The 17,734-nt window shown below is 36.3% G+C and overlaps 1 protein-coding gene across 3 annotated transcripts in view; it reads right to left on the reverse strand.

Annotated features, from left to right (window-relative positions):
• Positions 1-17,734, reverse strand: part of Zfand3 (zinc finger AN1-type containing 3) — a 312,164-nt gene that overhangs the window by 43,426 nt on the left and 251,004 nt on the right. For 2 of the 3 annotated variants that reach the window (XM_047557735.1, XM_047557736.1), the window contains exon 4: positions 13,143-13,208. The exons of the other annotated variant lie outside the window; for it this stretch is intronic. In XM_047557735.1, coding sequence (XP_047413691.1) covers positions 13,143-13,208 — 66 coding nt within the window. The remainder of the gene's footprint in view (positions 1-13,142; positions 13,209-17,734) is intronic. 3 annotated transcript variants of the gene reach the window in all.

The raw sequence follows: 17,734 nt of genomic DNA on the forward strand, positions 1-17,734 counted from the left end.
CCTTGACAGCCAGCTCCATCTGCCTGGCAAAAATCTTGACAGCTCTTCTCTATAGGAAAGGTGTTTGTCTAGGCAAAACATACAGTCTCTTCAAAGTCAAATTCTTCTGAATTTGAAAGCCTGACAGTAGGTTCTCAACTTGCTTATAACTAATTCTGCAAGTTAATACCTCTACCCCACTGCCCCACACACAAACTTCAGTTAAAAAAAAAAAAAAAAAAAACTGAAGGAAAAAAAATGGTTGAAAACATTCCTACCCTCTCCGTTCATTCAAACTTGTTTTCCTTTAAAGTCAACAAAAAATTCAGCTTCGCCAGACAAATGAGGAGAACCAGTACACATAGAAGGCCAAGCTATACAGAAAAAGTGGCCTCCAGGTAATCAGACATAACTCAGCAAAGAGAATAGCACAAAAATAAATCTACCCACTAATTAATAAGCTCAGAAAATATTACTGTGTAATTATTGTTATATTCATAAATAATAGGATGCAATGGGGGAAAAAAAACTTCAGAAAATAAAACTGAGATCACTGAAAGTCTGATTACTGAAATAAAACCAAAAGGATTGGAAGACAAAGTCACCAGAATTACCAGACAGTAAATAAGGAAAGGGAGAATATGAGAAAGGAGTTAAGAGAAATATCATCAATGTAGTAGTTCCAACATCTAAATTATGAGTCACAGAAAAAGAGGACAAAGCAGGGTTGGGGAGTATCAGAAACTTTGCAGAGCTGAAACAGATTACCAGACTTCAGATTTAAGGGTCCTAGCGTGGTTCAACAGTTTGAATGGGACAAAAGGATGACCACAAGACATTTCATTACAAATTTTAGAACATTAAGGATAAAGCATGATTCTAAAGGTGAAAAAAAAAATCCAGATATAGTATTTAAAAAATGAAAACCAGGACTGGGGTTGTGGCTCAGTGTTAGAGTGCATGCCTAACACATGTGAGGCACTGGGTTTGATCCTCAGCACCACGTAAAAATAAATTAATTAATTAAAGGTATTATGTCAACCTACAACTAAAAATATTTCTTAAAAAATGAAAACCAGTGGCATCTGATTTCTCAATCATTACATGGAATGCTAGAAAACAAGGAAGCAATGCTTTTTTAAAATAAAAGAATATAAAGAGCACTGTTTTTATTTTCATCTATTGCATACAATTTTCTTAAAAAGAATCAATCAGTTAATTGATAAGCGAAATTTTGGTACCAAATTTAATTTATAATTATATTTCTCAAAAGGACTAACTAATTTGTGGTGACGAAACTCAGAAGACTTACAAAGAGTTCACAAGTGTGTGTTTATAGTAACACTGGATAATATTTAAGCAATAGTAAAAAAATAATGAGAAGCTAATTGTATACATGCAATTTGCACATGTATAGTGCATTCATTCCTTCAACAATTACTTACTGAGTGCTTCTTGTGTACTTGACACTCTTCCAGGCTCTGGGATGAATAAAGAAGAAAAATTGGGGCTGGGGTTGTAGCTCAGAGGTGGGGGGCTTGCCTCACACACGTGAGGCACTGGGTTCAATCCTTGCACCACATTTAAAAAAAAAAAGTATTGCGTCCAACTAAAACTAAAAAACAAAATTAAAAAAAAAAAGAACCGAAGAAAAATTTTCTGTCTTCATGTAAATTACAATGCAGATTAAATGAGAAATCTGCGAGATGAAATGAGATTAAATGAGAGGGAGCCAAGAAACATTAATACTTAAGAGTAAATTATATATACTGTATGTGAAAAGGTAAAAAACGCTGTAGAGCAAAATAAAGTAATTAAAGAAGACAGGGGAATGCTAGAGATAAGTACATAAAAAGTTTAAACAGCGCTCTTTTATTCATTAGGGTGATCTTCTTCACCTTGCAGGCACATGATAGGATTGCATTTCTCTACTCTGTTTAACTCTGGCAAGGTCATAAGACTCACTAGGTCCAACAGAATGTGAACACAAATTGTATGTACCACTTTTATACAGAAATCTACGAGAAGTTCATGATTCACCAAGTTTTCTTTCTCCTAAAGTGGCAATCAATAACTATAGGGAAGAGATTCTTAGGTCCAAGGATAAGGAACAGGAAGCAGAAGGAATGATTTTTATCAGAGAATTCTTATGAAAATTTTCCATCAAGCTGGAGGCAGAAAAGATATTTTCAGATATGCATGAATTCCAACACTGCTTCTCTTAGGCAATAACTTGGGTTGTATTTGAAAAAACAAGAGAACAAAAGAAAGCAAGAGCATGACAGGAAGTTCTCAGGTGACAGAGAAGGCTTAAAAGTCTACTGTTCTTTAAAGAACATTTCATCCACATTGGAAGGGAAAGATAGTGGGCTCCAGGAGAGAGATTTCAGTTAAAAGGTATAAATACAGAATTAGGAAGAAAGTAGTGCCAAAAAAACCAAACACTGCAAGAAAAAGGAAAGGCAATTACAAATGTCAAAAAATAAGTGCTTTACAGAGTTATGATCTAAATATAAAACAAACTAAAATGTGGCATGGCTTTTGAGGAACGGTGGTGTAGCAAGTAGCCTGGTGTTGTGTAGGAACATTGTCAATAGCATAGGGATGGTAACCGTAGACCCACAGAAAGAAAAATATATTTCTACCATATAGCTTCATGGTCTGGCAGGGAACATTTATAGAGTCACAATAACGTAAATGTCATTTATTGGTCTTAATTTTTTTAGAAATGACCCATGATCACAACACGAAAGATTTGCTTGTGATTTCAGGTTTGAACATTTATAATTAACAACTGTTAATATAAAAAGGGAGTATGATAAGAGGTACTAGAGATGGTGCTGAAAGTTGGTGGACCAAAAAAGAGAAAAACTGAATTCAATAATACAATACCAAACACTGGGAAGAGAAATAATGTGAACTAAACTCTTCATATTTCCTATCAGTTGAATCTCAAAAAGTAGGATTTAAAGCTTTTTTCCCCCTCCCACAGTTATAAGGAACCTACAGAATTACAGTATTAAAAGAGAACTGGCCAGGAAAAAAAAAAAAAAGCTGGCCAGTTGTGGAGTCGGATCGTCTCCACACTCTGGCTTTCTTTTCTAAATTATTCTGTGGTATGATGTGCCTACCATGTTTCACTTTTGTAAACATGAAAGTTTATGATTAAAAACAAAAAAGTAAGCATCACTTGTTCACTCTTTGTTCTTTTCTTCAGGATTTAATTAGTATCCAGAGAAAAGTATCACTTAAGCTCACTGTAAATTTAAACCATTTATTATAGCCTGGATTAGCTACTACTTGGAGATACTATATTCCCTTCTCAGTCCACAGAATTCTCAATACAACCTCAACTCTGTTGCTATTTTCAGCTGATGTTATTATGTGTCTTTATTCAGAAAAGGGGGATCTTCTAGTTCATCTAGTTTCAGCTAACCATCAATGTTAAAAGAATTAACAGGTAATCTATCTATATCTATGTCTCCTTCCTAATACTCTTAGAAGGAAATAATACTTTGGGGTTTCTGCCACCAACAAATCTTGCTTATAAACTTCTTCAATTTTTCTAATATTTTCTATTTTTTTCCCCTCTTTCTGGTCCCTTTTTTCTTCAGACTTTAACAAAGGTAAAATATTTCCCAATCTTACCATCTCCACATCAAAAAATGCCTGACCCTGTCTTTCCTATTTTTGGTTTTTAATAGTACAACTAACACCATAATGAATGATTCTGTCTGCTGCCTTTAGTTCCCTGTTATTAAGAGCCTCCTCAGTGATCCTGGGCTGTCCACAAACTTCTTTCAGTTTTGCCAATGCTCTTTTAAGAGCCAGGTCAATAGCTTTCCCTAGTTTTCCTATTTCCTGATCCCTCTTCTCATGCACCTTTCATGGTTCTGGAGGAAGCTTTCTCCTTTCTTTAGCTTTCTTAACTCAATAGATTCTCTTTCCTGACCTGACTGTACATCAGTATAGTTCTTAGCCTCTTGTTCTTCTGAATTCTTTTCCTCACTTATTTACACAGCTTTAATCTTTGCTTCTATTGATAATTTCCAAAACAGGCCCATATTTATAATTTTCTATAGAACTATCTAAAAATCTGAACTTGAGCTCATCAGAAACCAAAAATTGTTTCAACCAATATTTCTTTGCCTTTCTTCCTTCCCATCAATCAAGTCTTTCTTAGGTTCCTCAGGTTTATATTTTGCATTCTTTATTCAGTCAACTCTAATCTGATGTTAAATCCTGTCAATTATTCTTCTAAAACATCTTTCCCAGATTCACCTCTCTTCGTTATTCCACTGGACACTACCCACAGAACACACTCTGCATATATAAGGATGAATTGATTTTTTTTGGTAAAAGTTTTTTTAAATGCAAAGGGAAAATATATTTATGTTAATCCAATGGCAAGGCATTTTATAGCCTGAAGGACACTTGTATAACATTAATTCTTAGTTCATCTCTGACTTTCAATATTGAAAGTCAGATTATTTTATATTAGCCTTCTTTAAAACAAGCTACAGACCTATGCATATCTTACGACATCAGAGAAAAACAATTTCTTTAACAGCAGGAAGTCTTCTGATAGTTTAGTTTTGAAGACAGTGCATAAAGGTGACAAACAAAAGAACTATCAGAGCTCATAAACTCCTAAAGTGGTAAGCCCTTCTAAAACTATGCCTTTGTGCCTCTACTGCAGATTTTTCCTATCTCAGAAAGTCTAATTACTGTGATTTAGTGAAGTCGAGTGATTAAGGTTGAACACAGTAGTATCTCAATTTTACCAAGCAGTAGATGCTTACGTACTACTCAAAATATTTGAAGTTTTCCATTCACTAGAAAACACAGTCCTACTGCTAACCAGACTTTCCCCTTCACATTCTAGTATCCCTTTATCACTCCTAGTGACTCTAAGGAACTAAGTTTTAAGCATTTCACTAGGAAGGTAAATCTTTAAAAGAAAAAATATTGCATTAGTAATATGTTTGCTCCTAATGACTACCATAATCCTCCCCATCTTCATTTTTTGAAATAAATGTTATGTCTGTTGCTTTCTAATGGTGGAATCAGCTCCATTTATTTCCGTGCTTATTCTCTCTCATGGTATAAACTTCCAGGGGGAAGATGCACATTTATCACTTCTTTTGCAGGTTCCTACAGAATCAACTACAGGACTCTGTCATATAGTCTTTTAATAAAGTGTTGGCCTGGCTGACTGACCAGTTTCTCAACTGGTCCTATATTCCACAGAAGCAACCCTTCTGAAGATCTGATCTATAACCATGACAACAGGCAATGCAGTAAGGTTATGGCTTTAATCGGCCATGATTATGAAGTATTTCTAAAGACTGTTCATGAAGGGGATGCTTTGGAAGTAGACACAGATATGAGGGATAAGTGCCAGTCCACCTGCTGGCAGGAAAGGCAATGGGACTGTCTTCGGACAGATGAGCAAGCAGGAAAACAGATAACACAACTTGTCTTGAAAGCAAGCAGCAAGATGAGGCAGTAAAAATCCATCAGCATACATCATGCTATCATGGCCCAGTGTCATCCCCAGCCTCTATTAGCCATCGCTGCATCAGCGCAAGTCCCAGACACTTTATCCTGTTTATAATTGCTGATGAGCAGTAATAAGGCCTCCATGCCTCAGCTCTGTCCGTTCCACTTCAGCACCCACCTATTAGGTAATAACTTTTATTTACAGCCTTGCCTGATGCGCTGTTCTATTAGTACAGCCAGGAACCGAAAAGGGGGGGGGGGAATCTCCTTAATGGGCAGTATCGCTGCGAGGTTCTGATGATTTATAATGCAGCTTTGTGACTGTTTTATCATGCTCCTTCTGGTCAGGAAAGCTACATTTTTAACATGCTCCCCTCTAACAGGCACACACATGCCATTGAACAATACCTGAAGAGCACTCCCCAGATTCAACCCCCTCACCAACAGAAAAGTCAAAAGAGGAAAAAAGTATTAAAGTCCCTTGACATTCTTTTAAAATAGTGTTGGCTCAGGCATTTATTCCCAGAGGAGCAATAGAACAGTTAATTAATTTAAGTGCAGGGCTCTTTCTCCTTGGTGAGAGTACAAACTATGGTAAAATAAATGACCATTAAAAAAACAAATCACAAAACACCACCACCTAGTTTCAAATGCACTCATGAATCCAAGCAAACGAATCTGAACAAAGCATAGATCATAAGAGGTTCCACACCAAAACGGAGACTTTTCACATACATACCTCCAAAAAAGCGACAAGCTATGAGGAATAAATGCCAGCCCACCTGCTGGAAAGAGGCAATGGGACTGCTTCCCTTTCCTTTTTATGCAGGAGTGTATTTTTATTTTTCAAGTGCAAAAATTCCTCTTGAGGAGAGACTGGCACCCTGGTTGATACTCACTTCTATCATCTTTTTCTCAGAAGGGGGGACTTCTCCTGAGTAAAAACCAAACAAGGCTTGCGAAACTAGTTCCTGACCTTAAGTACAGCAAGCTTTAAATGCCAAACATATTAAACATAGGGGATTGGTGGCAATGGCACATAACTCTCATTTGAGAGTACTACAGTTTCCCTATCATTTTCTAAAATCTATATATTTTGTGAGATGAACAGAATTACTCCCACTTTCTATTCTTTAACATGAATAAATAAGGTAGACTGGTTAAAGTTACTATAGGAAAAGAGAGAGAAAGACAGACAAAACATTTAGATTATTTTCCTCTCCAGTCACTTCTCAATGATCAAAACCACTTTTTGTTAGTAGTCATTATGGCATACATGATAACCACTGGTGAGAACAGCAAGATAAGATCTTTTTGATTAGAGAAATTTTTTTACAATCTTGCCAAATATTTAGTATTCATTTTGTTCCCCTCCCCAGGAATCAAATGAACTCCTTCAAGACCCAAGATGATGAGTGCATGAGGTAAAACATTTTTTAATACTTTTTCCCTTCCCATGACAGATTTACTGTTTTGATCTTTCTTCAATGGTTACATTAAATGCTAATAAAAATGAAAGGTTTATATCTCTTCTAATATCCTCCTGATGGAAACTTGCATATTACATAAGTAGGTCAAATTTCTAATTTTCTGCCTCAAACGCTGATGCTGCAGACTTGAGGGAAGAGCTATTTCTGAAGGACCAACAAGAAAGAAAGAAAAAAAACGAATTACTCCACTGAACTCACACCTTAAGCCACCTTCCTTTAACACTCCGCAGAGCCAAGGGAGACATGAAGTCATCTTCAGAAGAGCCACCTACAGTGTGTAATACAGTTTGTAGCTACTGACTCAACTCTTTAGGATTAAATATACTGGTTGAAATGTTTCCATGAATACTCTATCAGGAGATTCCTACACAACTGCAGGTATTTCTAAGATTTACAGGGCCACCTCTGACTGAACACCACCACCCTTTGGCTTCTGAATCAATTTAAAAGACCTCATATAAACCTCTTGGTAACAACAGCAGTGGAACATTTTCCTTTAACTGGCTTCTGAACACTGATGTGGAAAGTGTTTAGCACATCAATCTTCTCTAAACTCCCAGGTGAAAGTGGGTTTCTTCTCTTGTCTTTCTAAGAACAGACAATATCACAAGCAGGCTGCCAAAGAGAAGCGAGTCAAGAAAAGATGTGGGGAGGGACAAAAAGAATAGCAATGAACAATACAAGGCTATTATAGTTCATGTCACTGTTCATCACATTAAAGGGAAAATAGGTGACCCAAAAGAATAAACAGGTGTAGAAAGGAAGAAAGAAAGAAAACAAGGAGGGAGGGAGAGAATGTAACAGGAAAGGGTATACATTAAACTGAACATGCGTCTTAAAGAATGGAAGATCTTTTTGAAAAGCTGCCTTGATGTTTAATGGAACAGTTTCTAGTCCCATTTGCTTTAATCTCAGGCAATACTACAGTTCCGTTATGGCTCCACACTGGTTATTTTACTTGATATACTCTACTATCATCCTGTTTTAAACATATAAACGGCATTTTTTAACCATTACTTTTCAAGTCTATCATAGAGAATATTATCTACCCAACATATCTGCTGTATGAAGAGTAAAAATGAATACAGACATAGTGGAACAAAAGTCTGTTGACAGACTGGTGTGGTGGTGCACACCTTTAATCCCAGTGATTCAAGAGGCTAAGGCAGAAAGATCACTGGTTGGAAGCCAGTCTCAGTAACTTAGTGAGACCCTGTCTGAAAATAAAAAATAAAAAGGGGCTGGGGGTATAGCTCAATGGTAGAACATCCTAGGTTCAATCCCTGGTACTGCGGGGGTGGGGGATGGGGAGTGGGGGGTGGGGAGAGTCTGTTGACAGTATCATGTAGTCATGTCTATGAATTTTTTGTTTTAACTTCAGAAATAAAGGGACTATAAAATGAAAAGATAAGACAATGCCTTCTGAGCTATACAGGGTGCAATTTCCTCCCCCCCCCCCCATATAATAAAATGTCTGCCCCTGGATATATTCAGCCTTAGGCTAAGGGCTAAGAGGTAGTCAATGCCCCCACTTGGATGGTGATGACCTCGCCCAGCACCAGAGGAGCCAGACAAAACGAGTAGAATCCTTGGGTTACTTACTATTCAAGGATCCTGCTAGAGAGAGACTATTTCTCTAAGTACATTTAAAACCAGACACTGTTCTATGTGTCCTTTATAGTTTTAATTTTAAGATTCATCAAATAACAAACTCCACTAAAGAAAATACAAAATAACTTCTCTAAGTCTTTAAATAGGAAAGCCTAATAAAAAGGACACAAACTTCTCTCTTTTCACAAAGGAACTTTAACCACAAAAATATAAGCTCAGCAATATATTTACCCAAGTATCCAAATACCTTCCAAATAAAGCTGTTAAAGGAGATGATCATAGCTCGGATTATAGTGTTTTCACTCATGGTATAATTTGATGATTAGAAAAGATGAAGGATAGAAGGGAATCCTCTTGCTGGTCTGTTGCCAAGCTAGGCAAATTCTTTTCTTCACAATGTACTTATTCTTGGCAAGAATGTTGTAAGAGTTAACAAGGAAACGTGAAAATATTCAAGGCTCTTTGAAGAGACATACTCTCTCTAGTAATCTGAAGGTGTGACAGGCTTTAACTCTCGCTTTCTAACCTAAAGTAGCCTGGGACCTGGCAGCATTTTTCAACTCTTTGCTGATGGCAGACATCTCAGAACTCTACAAAGGGAACAGGGATTGGGTGGAATGGAGACAACCACATGTATCTTCACTTAATTTTTCTCTGCCTAAATACCAAGATGAAAATAATGGTGCTGGTTTTTATCTGAAAATCACACTGACTAACTGTTAATAGTTCTGTGTGGTTAAAAGCCAGAGTCTAAAGAAAAAGTCTTTACCATCTTGCTCATAAATACAAACTGATCTTTCATTTGTTACTACAGCAACTTTTTGCAATCTGCTTCTTGGGAGTCACAGTTATTACAAAGCAGTATCTTAAAAAGAATTCTCTCTCTCTCTTTGATGGTTGAAGACCAAAACACTCTACAGTGTTGTACCCCTTTAAATTACAATACTCTCTACCAGATGAACTCTTGAGTTCCTTGAAATGCAAATGGAGATTAAATAATTAACCATGCAGGTCTCTACTTACTAAACCACATAATAATAGGTCTACTGCTAATCTTTAGATCTAATTCTCAACATACTTTAAAACATGACCTGTTCACTAAAAAGGTTACTTTTACTGCACAATCCTATCTAAAATGCTGACTAATGTGTCTTTAATATGTATACATTTGTAGGTATACTTGCTGTTTGTAAACAACACATATAGATATTTATTCACAATGAATCTGCAAAATAGAAACTTTTAAAAGGCTCAGATACAGGCATTTATTAATAATCCAACCTGATAAAATACAGATTTTGTGGCCTTATTCAGAGACTGCAGACTTAAAAATTCATTTTATTCAAGCTTAAATGTCCTTTTTCTAATACACATTATTACACACTATTACTAAGCTGAAGGCTTAGTATACAACATTGAATGCATGAATTGGTCGGAAGGGAGTCAGTAAAAATCACACACAGGTCTCACAGTGTGGTTCCTAAGATATGACACCACTATAAGGTAATTTATTTACTGGCCATCTAAGCTTGAAGGCCCATGAAGGATCTCTCTTGAAGATCCTTGGAAGAAGCATGACAGAAGCACCATAGCACAAATGTTAGAGACAAGAATATTACTCTTGAAGAACCTAAAGACTACAAGGAATATTTCAACAATGTAATAACAACTAGTGATTCAGAAGAAAAATTACCAAAACCCCTGCACTATGGAAAACCTGATTGTAAGACAGAGAAAAAGATGGAGCAAAGACATTCAACTTGTGCTTTCCTAAACAAATAATCTCTCAAAATTAGGAAGCTCTGTCCTCCAGAGTCAAGGGCAGTGTTTAAGGATAAGGTAGTCAGGCTAGACTTAACCGTTTTCAGAGGCACAGAACAGGGTCCTTTAAAAAAAAAAAAAAAAAGTAGTACAGTAGGCTGAACTTGATAACCTTTAATGTTCATGCTTAGAAATCTCAATTTTCCTTCAGGCTTTTTAGGGGATAACTTGGATACTGCATTCATTTCCTTCCAAACCAAATTTTCTCAATCTTTCTAGTTAATTCATACATATTCACCTAAATGAAGGCTTAGAAATGTGTGACTGAGAGCTCAATGCCTCTTTTATCATTTCATGTATGTACACTAAAAATATTACCCTCGGTTCCTTTTATAATACTAGCATTCAAGAGAGAATGAGATCAACATAAACTCAATCAATGAAACTGGGTATGGCTGTGAGTATTAATATTTCTACTTAAGTCTTCTTTCCACCTAAAGTACCTACTGATGTGTTTGCCAACACCATCTACATATACGTAATCTTTAATGATGAGATTACAATAGCAGCCAACAAGGGCTAAAAAGTCTACTATGTGAACTTTGTATTTCTTTTCTTATATCAAATTTATGAGATAGTTAATCCCATTTTATATATGAAGAACAAATTTCAAAATGTCAATTTATTTACTTAAAATTACAGTTTACAAGTGGTTAAAGCCAGTATATGAATCAGATCCATTTTGGAACTTGCATCTTTACTTTTTTTTTTTTTTTGGTAGTGCTGGGGTTGAACACAGGGCTTGTGCATACTAGGCAAGTGTTTTTCCACTGAGCTATACCCTCAGACCCCTAGAATTCACATCTTTTTTTTTTTTTTTTTTTTTTTTTTTTTTTTGCAGTGCTGGGGATCAAACCCACGGCCTTGTGCTTGCAAGGCAAGCACTCTACCAACTGAGCTATCTCCCCAACCCTAGAATTCACATTTTACTATTATTTCACTAGATGCTGTTTCCAAATCTTTTTTTCCCCAAATTTCTTTCCATGATACAGTTTTCTGCTGCTTGTTAAAGAAAAAATTATTACTGTGTAATAAAATGTGAAAAGAAGTAACATGATGTCGTGGAAACAACACAGGCTTTTAGCATCTGAAAGATCTATGTTCAAATCCTGGCTCAATTACTTGTTAGTAATATTATTTCAGGAAATAAACTTAATGTTCTGATTGCCTATTTTTACATCTATAAAAGAGGAATGATGATTAAGTATCCTGCAGATGTTCTCAAGATTGAGCATGCGTACTGAATGGTGCCTGGCAATGCAGTAAGCATGCAATAAATGCTATTATTATTTTTGGATACACAAAGTAGTATGGGAGCAGAAGGAAGGCAACAGATCTAGAAGACAGAAGTACTTGAGTATCAAATACATGATATTCAAGGGAAGTTCCTGCTAGTTTCAGTGTCTAAACTCAGTACACCAATTTTTCTCAAAACTCTCAGGATGACTCGATGTGCTCAAGGTTCACTCCTTGACACTACTTGATCGTGCTGATAGTACTAAAAGTAAACCCTGTCCTGAGGACCAAGACTAGAAATAAAGAAAAAAGAATAAAGTACACTGTTCATGTGAAATGTTAAGACTTTAAATCAAAGAGTTCTGATGTTTTCAAGTTTATGGTTAGAGTGGGTAGGCAGGTGCTCTCCAACTTCCCACTGTCTAATAAGGATGATCTGTCTCATGCCAGGACACAATTCTTTCATATCAATCAAGTAGAGAAAGCCACTCTACTTACTGGAGCTTGCTGACTAGGCTCAAGAGAGCATACCAGGACAATCTTACCCAACCCTGCTTAAAAGTTTGTCACTTAGAAGAGTAAAATTAAGTTCTTTAGAGTTAAATGCCAGCATGCTACTCTGAAACTGTGCAAAGACAGGTCTGTTTGAGATTTAATATCAAAGCATATAAAGGAACTGAGATTTCAGTGTAAGTCATACATGGAAATAGTTCACGCTATTTCTATTGGAGAGGACTTTTTAAGTTATGAAAATTTTTGACTGTGACCTTCAGAAAAACAATATAATTATACTCTTCCAAATATAATCCTTGAGATATTTTAAATAGGAGGCAGTATTATTACAAAAGGCAAATTGTTTAAGATAAATTAAGCTATAGGCTAAGGGAGCAATGGGTACTATGACTGCTCTTTAGAGAACTATAAGATTCATGACTTCATGTTTAATAAAAATGTCACAGATGCACAGGATGTTTTTGCCACTCCAAGCATCTGAAAAGAATGATTTCAGCACATTCCATGGCTTTAAGATGAACAAGAGAAAGTAATTTTCCAAAACTAAATAACTATGATAGTTAAGTTAAAACACCAATTTTTTTTACATTACAACTTCTTTTGCCCTCCATTCTCTAGTATTTAGACAATTTTTTTTAAAAATAGGTCCAAGAAGACTTGGAAAAATTAGCCACATGCTAAAAACTGGGAAATGATCTGCATTTTTATGTATGTTTCATGTCCTAATAACATTCTTTAGATATTAGGAGATAAATTTTGATGTTAATGTTCTTGGATCTAACTGACAACATTACTCAATCTGACCCCCAAGAATATCACTCTGACCTCTGCTCATATGCCATACCCATTACAGAGCATAAAATATATCATTTCACAATTCATAAAAGAAATCAAGAGAATACCCTGGTAAGCACACCAAGTTAGAACCAATGGCTCATTTCTATTAGGAATTCTGGTAAGGATGAATTCACATAAGAATGATGTACATACCTGTACCACAGGATCTTTTGGTTGGTGTGATTAACGAGACATGAGCTGTGTCTGTGCATGGCCCACCTAGAAACAGAAAGGCAGGCACATCAGTCAGAACATATCCTCCACATGCCCATAGCTGCTACCTTGAAGAAAGAGAAACCTAACAAGGAGAGGATCAACCTGCAAATATGCATGAGGAGGGTAGCAGGAAATGGTGGTAGGTTAATTCTAAGGATCAAATTTTAGTTCAGCAACCATCTCTTTAGAGATTCATAGTCTTTCCACTGTGATATTGATACACACCCAGTAAAACATGCTTTTCATTAAAGAGTCAAATGATTTTAAGGAGTCAAAGATAAAAATTTAATTAGAATTCAGATCTAGGTGAGAAGAAATTACCCATTAAGTTTGGGGAGATGAGTTTTCCACAAAGCAGTAAGCAGTAATATTTCCTCTTTTAATTTCAGTGGTCACTCTATCTTTGAATTTACTGTAAAACTACCCATATTTAAAGGGAAGAATTCCCCAAGGAATAACAAATTGCTTGTCAGAAGAAGGAAGGATCATTTTAAAACACAAGGAAGGCATTGCTGACCAAGAAAGAACATCTTGTTTTATTATAAGAAGAACGATGATTGAAAGGAAGCAGAAGCACTGATGCACACCTGTAAACCCCATAACTTGGGAGGCTGAGGCAGGAGCATGGCAACTTCAAGGTCAGTCTGAGCAACTTAGTGAGATTCTGTTTCAAAAATTAAATAAATAAATAAATAAATAAAAAGGACTGGGGAGGTGGCTCAGTGGTAGAGCACCCCTGGGTTCAATACCAAGTACTCTAAAACAAAGGAAAAGAAGAAGCATGATATAGAGAACCTTCAAAGAACCTTAGAGAGTTGATGCATAGCCATAAATCAATAGTATGCAAAAGATATAGTCAGTCAGAAGATGAAGGTTTGAAAAGCAGTAATTTCATTCTGTAAGATCAGGACCATTGACACATTCTGTAGTTGATATTGATACACACTCCAGCATTCCTCCCCAGCTGACTATGTCCTATCTTCTGAATAGAAAGTTACTATACAAATATGAAGGCCAGTGGTTCTTGACTTGTCCTGGGAGGGGCAGTGGTGATGATCACAAAGGAAAAGAAAAGAGAAATGTTACACATTTATTTTGAAAAAGCTTCCCAAGTGACGATGACTGGCAAAGGGGAAACACAGTTACTTGGCATAGTTGTATATCATGTATGACAAAACTTCTTATCACTGAAGTTTCTTAGTGTAAAGGAAGGTGTGGGGGTCCTCTCTGCCACATCCCTCATGGAGGAGAAAAGGGTTAACTGCCAGAGGAGGATGTTGGCGGTTTTCCTGTCTATTACTGAAAAAACATATCCACTCAATGAACACACAAGAGCCAATACTCTTTTTATAAGACGAGGTGTGACAGGTCTGGCCATACCAGCTCTGGCCTCTTACAACAACAACATGAAGTCGCCCAACTCTTCTTTATTTATAATATACAGGTAAAAGGGGCAAGGACAAGGAGGAGCTTCTTCTGTGATGGACAGGATAGGGTGGAGTTAGGGAAGCCATTCTCTTAGGGGGAAAATTCCAGCAGGAGACAGGGAACCACTCCCACACAGCACCACATGCTTCCTGGCAGTTCCTAGAAGCCAAGCCTCTGCGTCTCATGGCTCAACCTAGTCTGATTCTGCTAAATAAGGATGGCTTCCCACAGGAAGGAAAACTGAAAGAGCTCTGGAACCTGTTCCAAGAGGTTATGCCACTGAGATGCAAGGGTTTGAGAACTTGGAGATCCACTTAGGAATATAAGTATTAGCCAACTCCTTCCTATACCAAGGTCACATAATGACAGCAACCCTTAGTAGATATAAAAAGGCATAGAGGGGAAATTCTTAAAGGGAGGAAAACAGAATAAGTGCACTGTTAACTTCAAAGACTACTTAGCACACATCTATTATATGCCACCACAGGTCCACAGTCAGAGAGTTTATCATATTAGGAAGGAAAAATATATGGACATAAGTAAAGAACAAGACATGAACAAAAAAATGAATGGAAACTGATCAAGTGTCACAGTACAGAACAGATAATAAATGTTAAATGTAATGAGGAAGAAGAATGTCATCAGTGGCCAAAAAATCTAGAAATGCAACAATCTGAACATGAAGCAAGAATAAGTTAAAAAGTTTAGAAATACAAGAGAGCAAGGTACTTCAACTGAATGTTACACTCCCCAGAAAAAGCTTAATATACTAAAATTCCAGAGGTTTAAATGGGGCAACTGTGTCATGAAGAGACAATGAGCCACTTTTAAACCTAACATAGACCCCACATCCTTAAGAACCCTCTAGACATTGGCTTTTCACAGCTCTGCAAAATGCTGTAGTTTCTATTTCCATGTTTTGTTAGCATTCTTACTTCTGGGACACTACAGGCATTTATAGAAGACACAGTTTGGGTCCATCCTGTAACTATTCCCTACTTGCTGAATAAACTTGGATAAGTGATCCTCTTAGTTTCTTTAACAAAAAAAGGAAGGGGGGGATAGTAGAACTGCCAATAAGTCAGAGGGTTAATGGATCATCTACTACATTTATGAACTATAAAACTTTATATTACATATCACTGCTTTCTCTTCTACCAGGTTTTATGTTTCCAAGAATCAAGACTCACATTGTTATCTGGCATGGATCATGACTATGTGGACTGTGGATGCTTAACAATGTTCATTAAGTGACAACTATAAACTATTTGACTTAATCAGGAAAGTAAAGCAGTTTTTTTCTTTTTTTTCTTTTATAGGGGGGGCGGGGGGGAGCAGGTACCAGGGATTAAACTCAGGGGTACTCAACACTGAGTCACATCTCCATCCCTTTTTTGTATTTTATTTAGAGACAGGGTCTCTGCCTCGCTAAGTTGCTGAGGCTGGCTTTGAACTCAAGAGCCTCCTGTCTCAGTCTCTGGAGCTGCTGGGATTACAGGTGTGCACCACAATGCCCGCCAGTAAAACACATTTTTTTTAAACAAATATAATTTTATTATTTTATTGTTTGTTCTATTTAGTTATACATGATATCAGAATGCATTTTGATTCATTGTACCCAAATGAGGTACAACTTTTCATTTCTCTGGATGTACACAACATAGTCACAACATTCATGTAATCATACATGTATATAGGGTAATAATGTTTGTCACATTCCACAATCCAGTAAAGCACATTTTTAAAGAACTTTTTAATGGAGATATAACACAAGGAGAACGAAATATAGGTATCTTTTATCCAAAATACTTAGGACCAGTACTACTTGGGATTTCAGGGTTTTTTTGGACTTTGTAATATTTGTACATACATGAGAAATACCGGAGATGGACCTAAGAGTAAATACAAAATTCATTTATGTATCATATATACCTTGTATATACATAAGTACGAATGTAATTCTATACATTATTTTTGTTAGAACTTTGTTTTGACTGACTTATGATGTGCAGTCAGGCATGGAATTTTCTACTTGTGGTATCATTTGGGGGGCTCAAAAAAATTTTTGATTTTGGAACATTTTGGATTAAGAATACTCAACCTATCCTAGAATAAACTACACAAATCTTAAATGCTTAGCTTGAGGGATTTTAACACACACACACACACACACACACACACACAATGACTGTGATATCAAAATATGAGAACATTTTCTACATCCAGAAAAATACAGATTCCCAGGGCTTGGATCTGGAAATTTTGATGCAATAGGGAAGAATGGGCATAGAAGGACATTAGTGTGCATTTCTAAACCAGCTGAACACTAAAATATTAACAGCCCAGTTAGTTCCAACATCTGATAACAATTTCTTCCTGCCAAGCTCAATATCTGGTGAGGATCACTGGGTTACCACAACATAAAAGTTGCATGAAGCACAAAAGTAAATGACAGCATAACACTAGAATACTTTATTTTCAAAGGATATAAAATAATTCATCCAGTAAAACTATAAGAGAAGGGAAGTCATCAAAACACCTAAAGAAATTTAGTTGTGTAACACCTCATATTTACAAATGTCTTAATTATCAAATAAGAACCTTCACCTCATTTGCAGGCTGAGACTTTATCCCTTAAATAAGAGTCTAGTGAGTGAATTTCTGTAGGTTTTGGCAAATACGCAAATAACTTTATGGCTACCAAGCATATCTCAACATGCATCATCATGGGAGTGTTCTCTAGAGAGCTTGTTAAACTAACAACCCAATTCAATGTATTCACTACATTACAGTAAAGTACAAATAGAACCATACTTGAGACAAGACAAATTGACAGCAGGAGTAACTGGCAGTGATAATATATTCCAGTTTTGATAATTGGGCAATATTATAAACAGAGAACTTGGAATTAAGTTTGGTGTGGCAGACTATAACCTATGAAGCACTTTAAAACCAGAGTAGAGGCATATGAGCACCACACATATATCCTACACTAATTGTGCTGTCATCCCAAACTCCTACAGTCTCAAATAAAGCAGCAACCACAGGAGACGACAGTATCTACCCTTACACAATTAATTCTCAATCAACTCTTAAAATGC

This window comes from Sciurus carolinensis, chromosome 7 (assembly GCF_902686445.1).
Source record: "Sciurus carolinensis chromosome 7, mSciCar1.2, whole genome shotgun sequence".
NCBI lineage: Eukaryota > Metazoa > Chordata > Mammalia > Rodentia > Sciuridae > Sciurus > Sciurus carolinensis.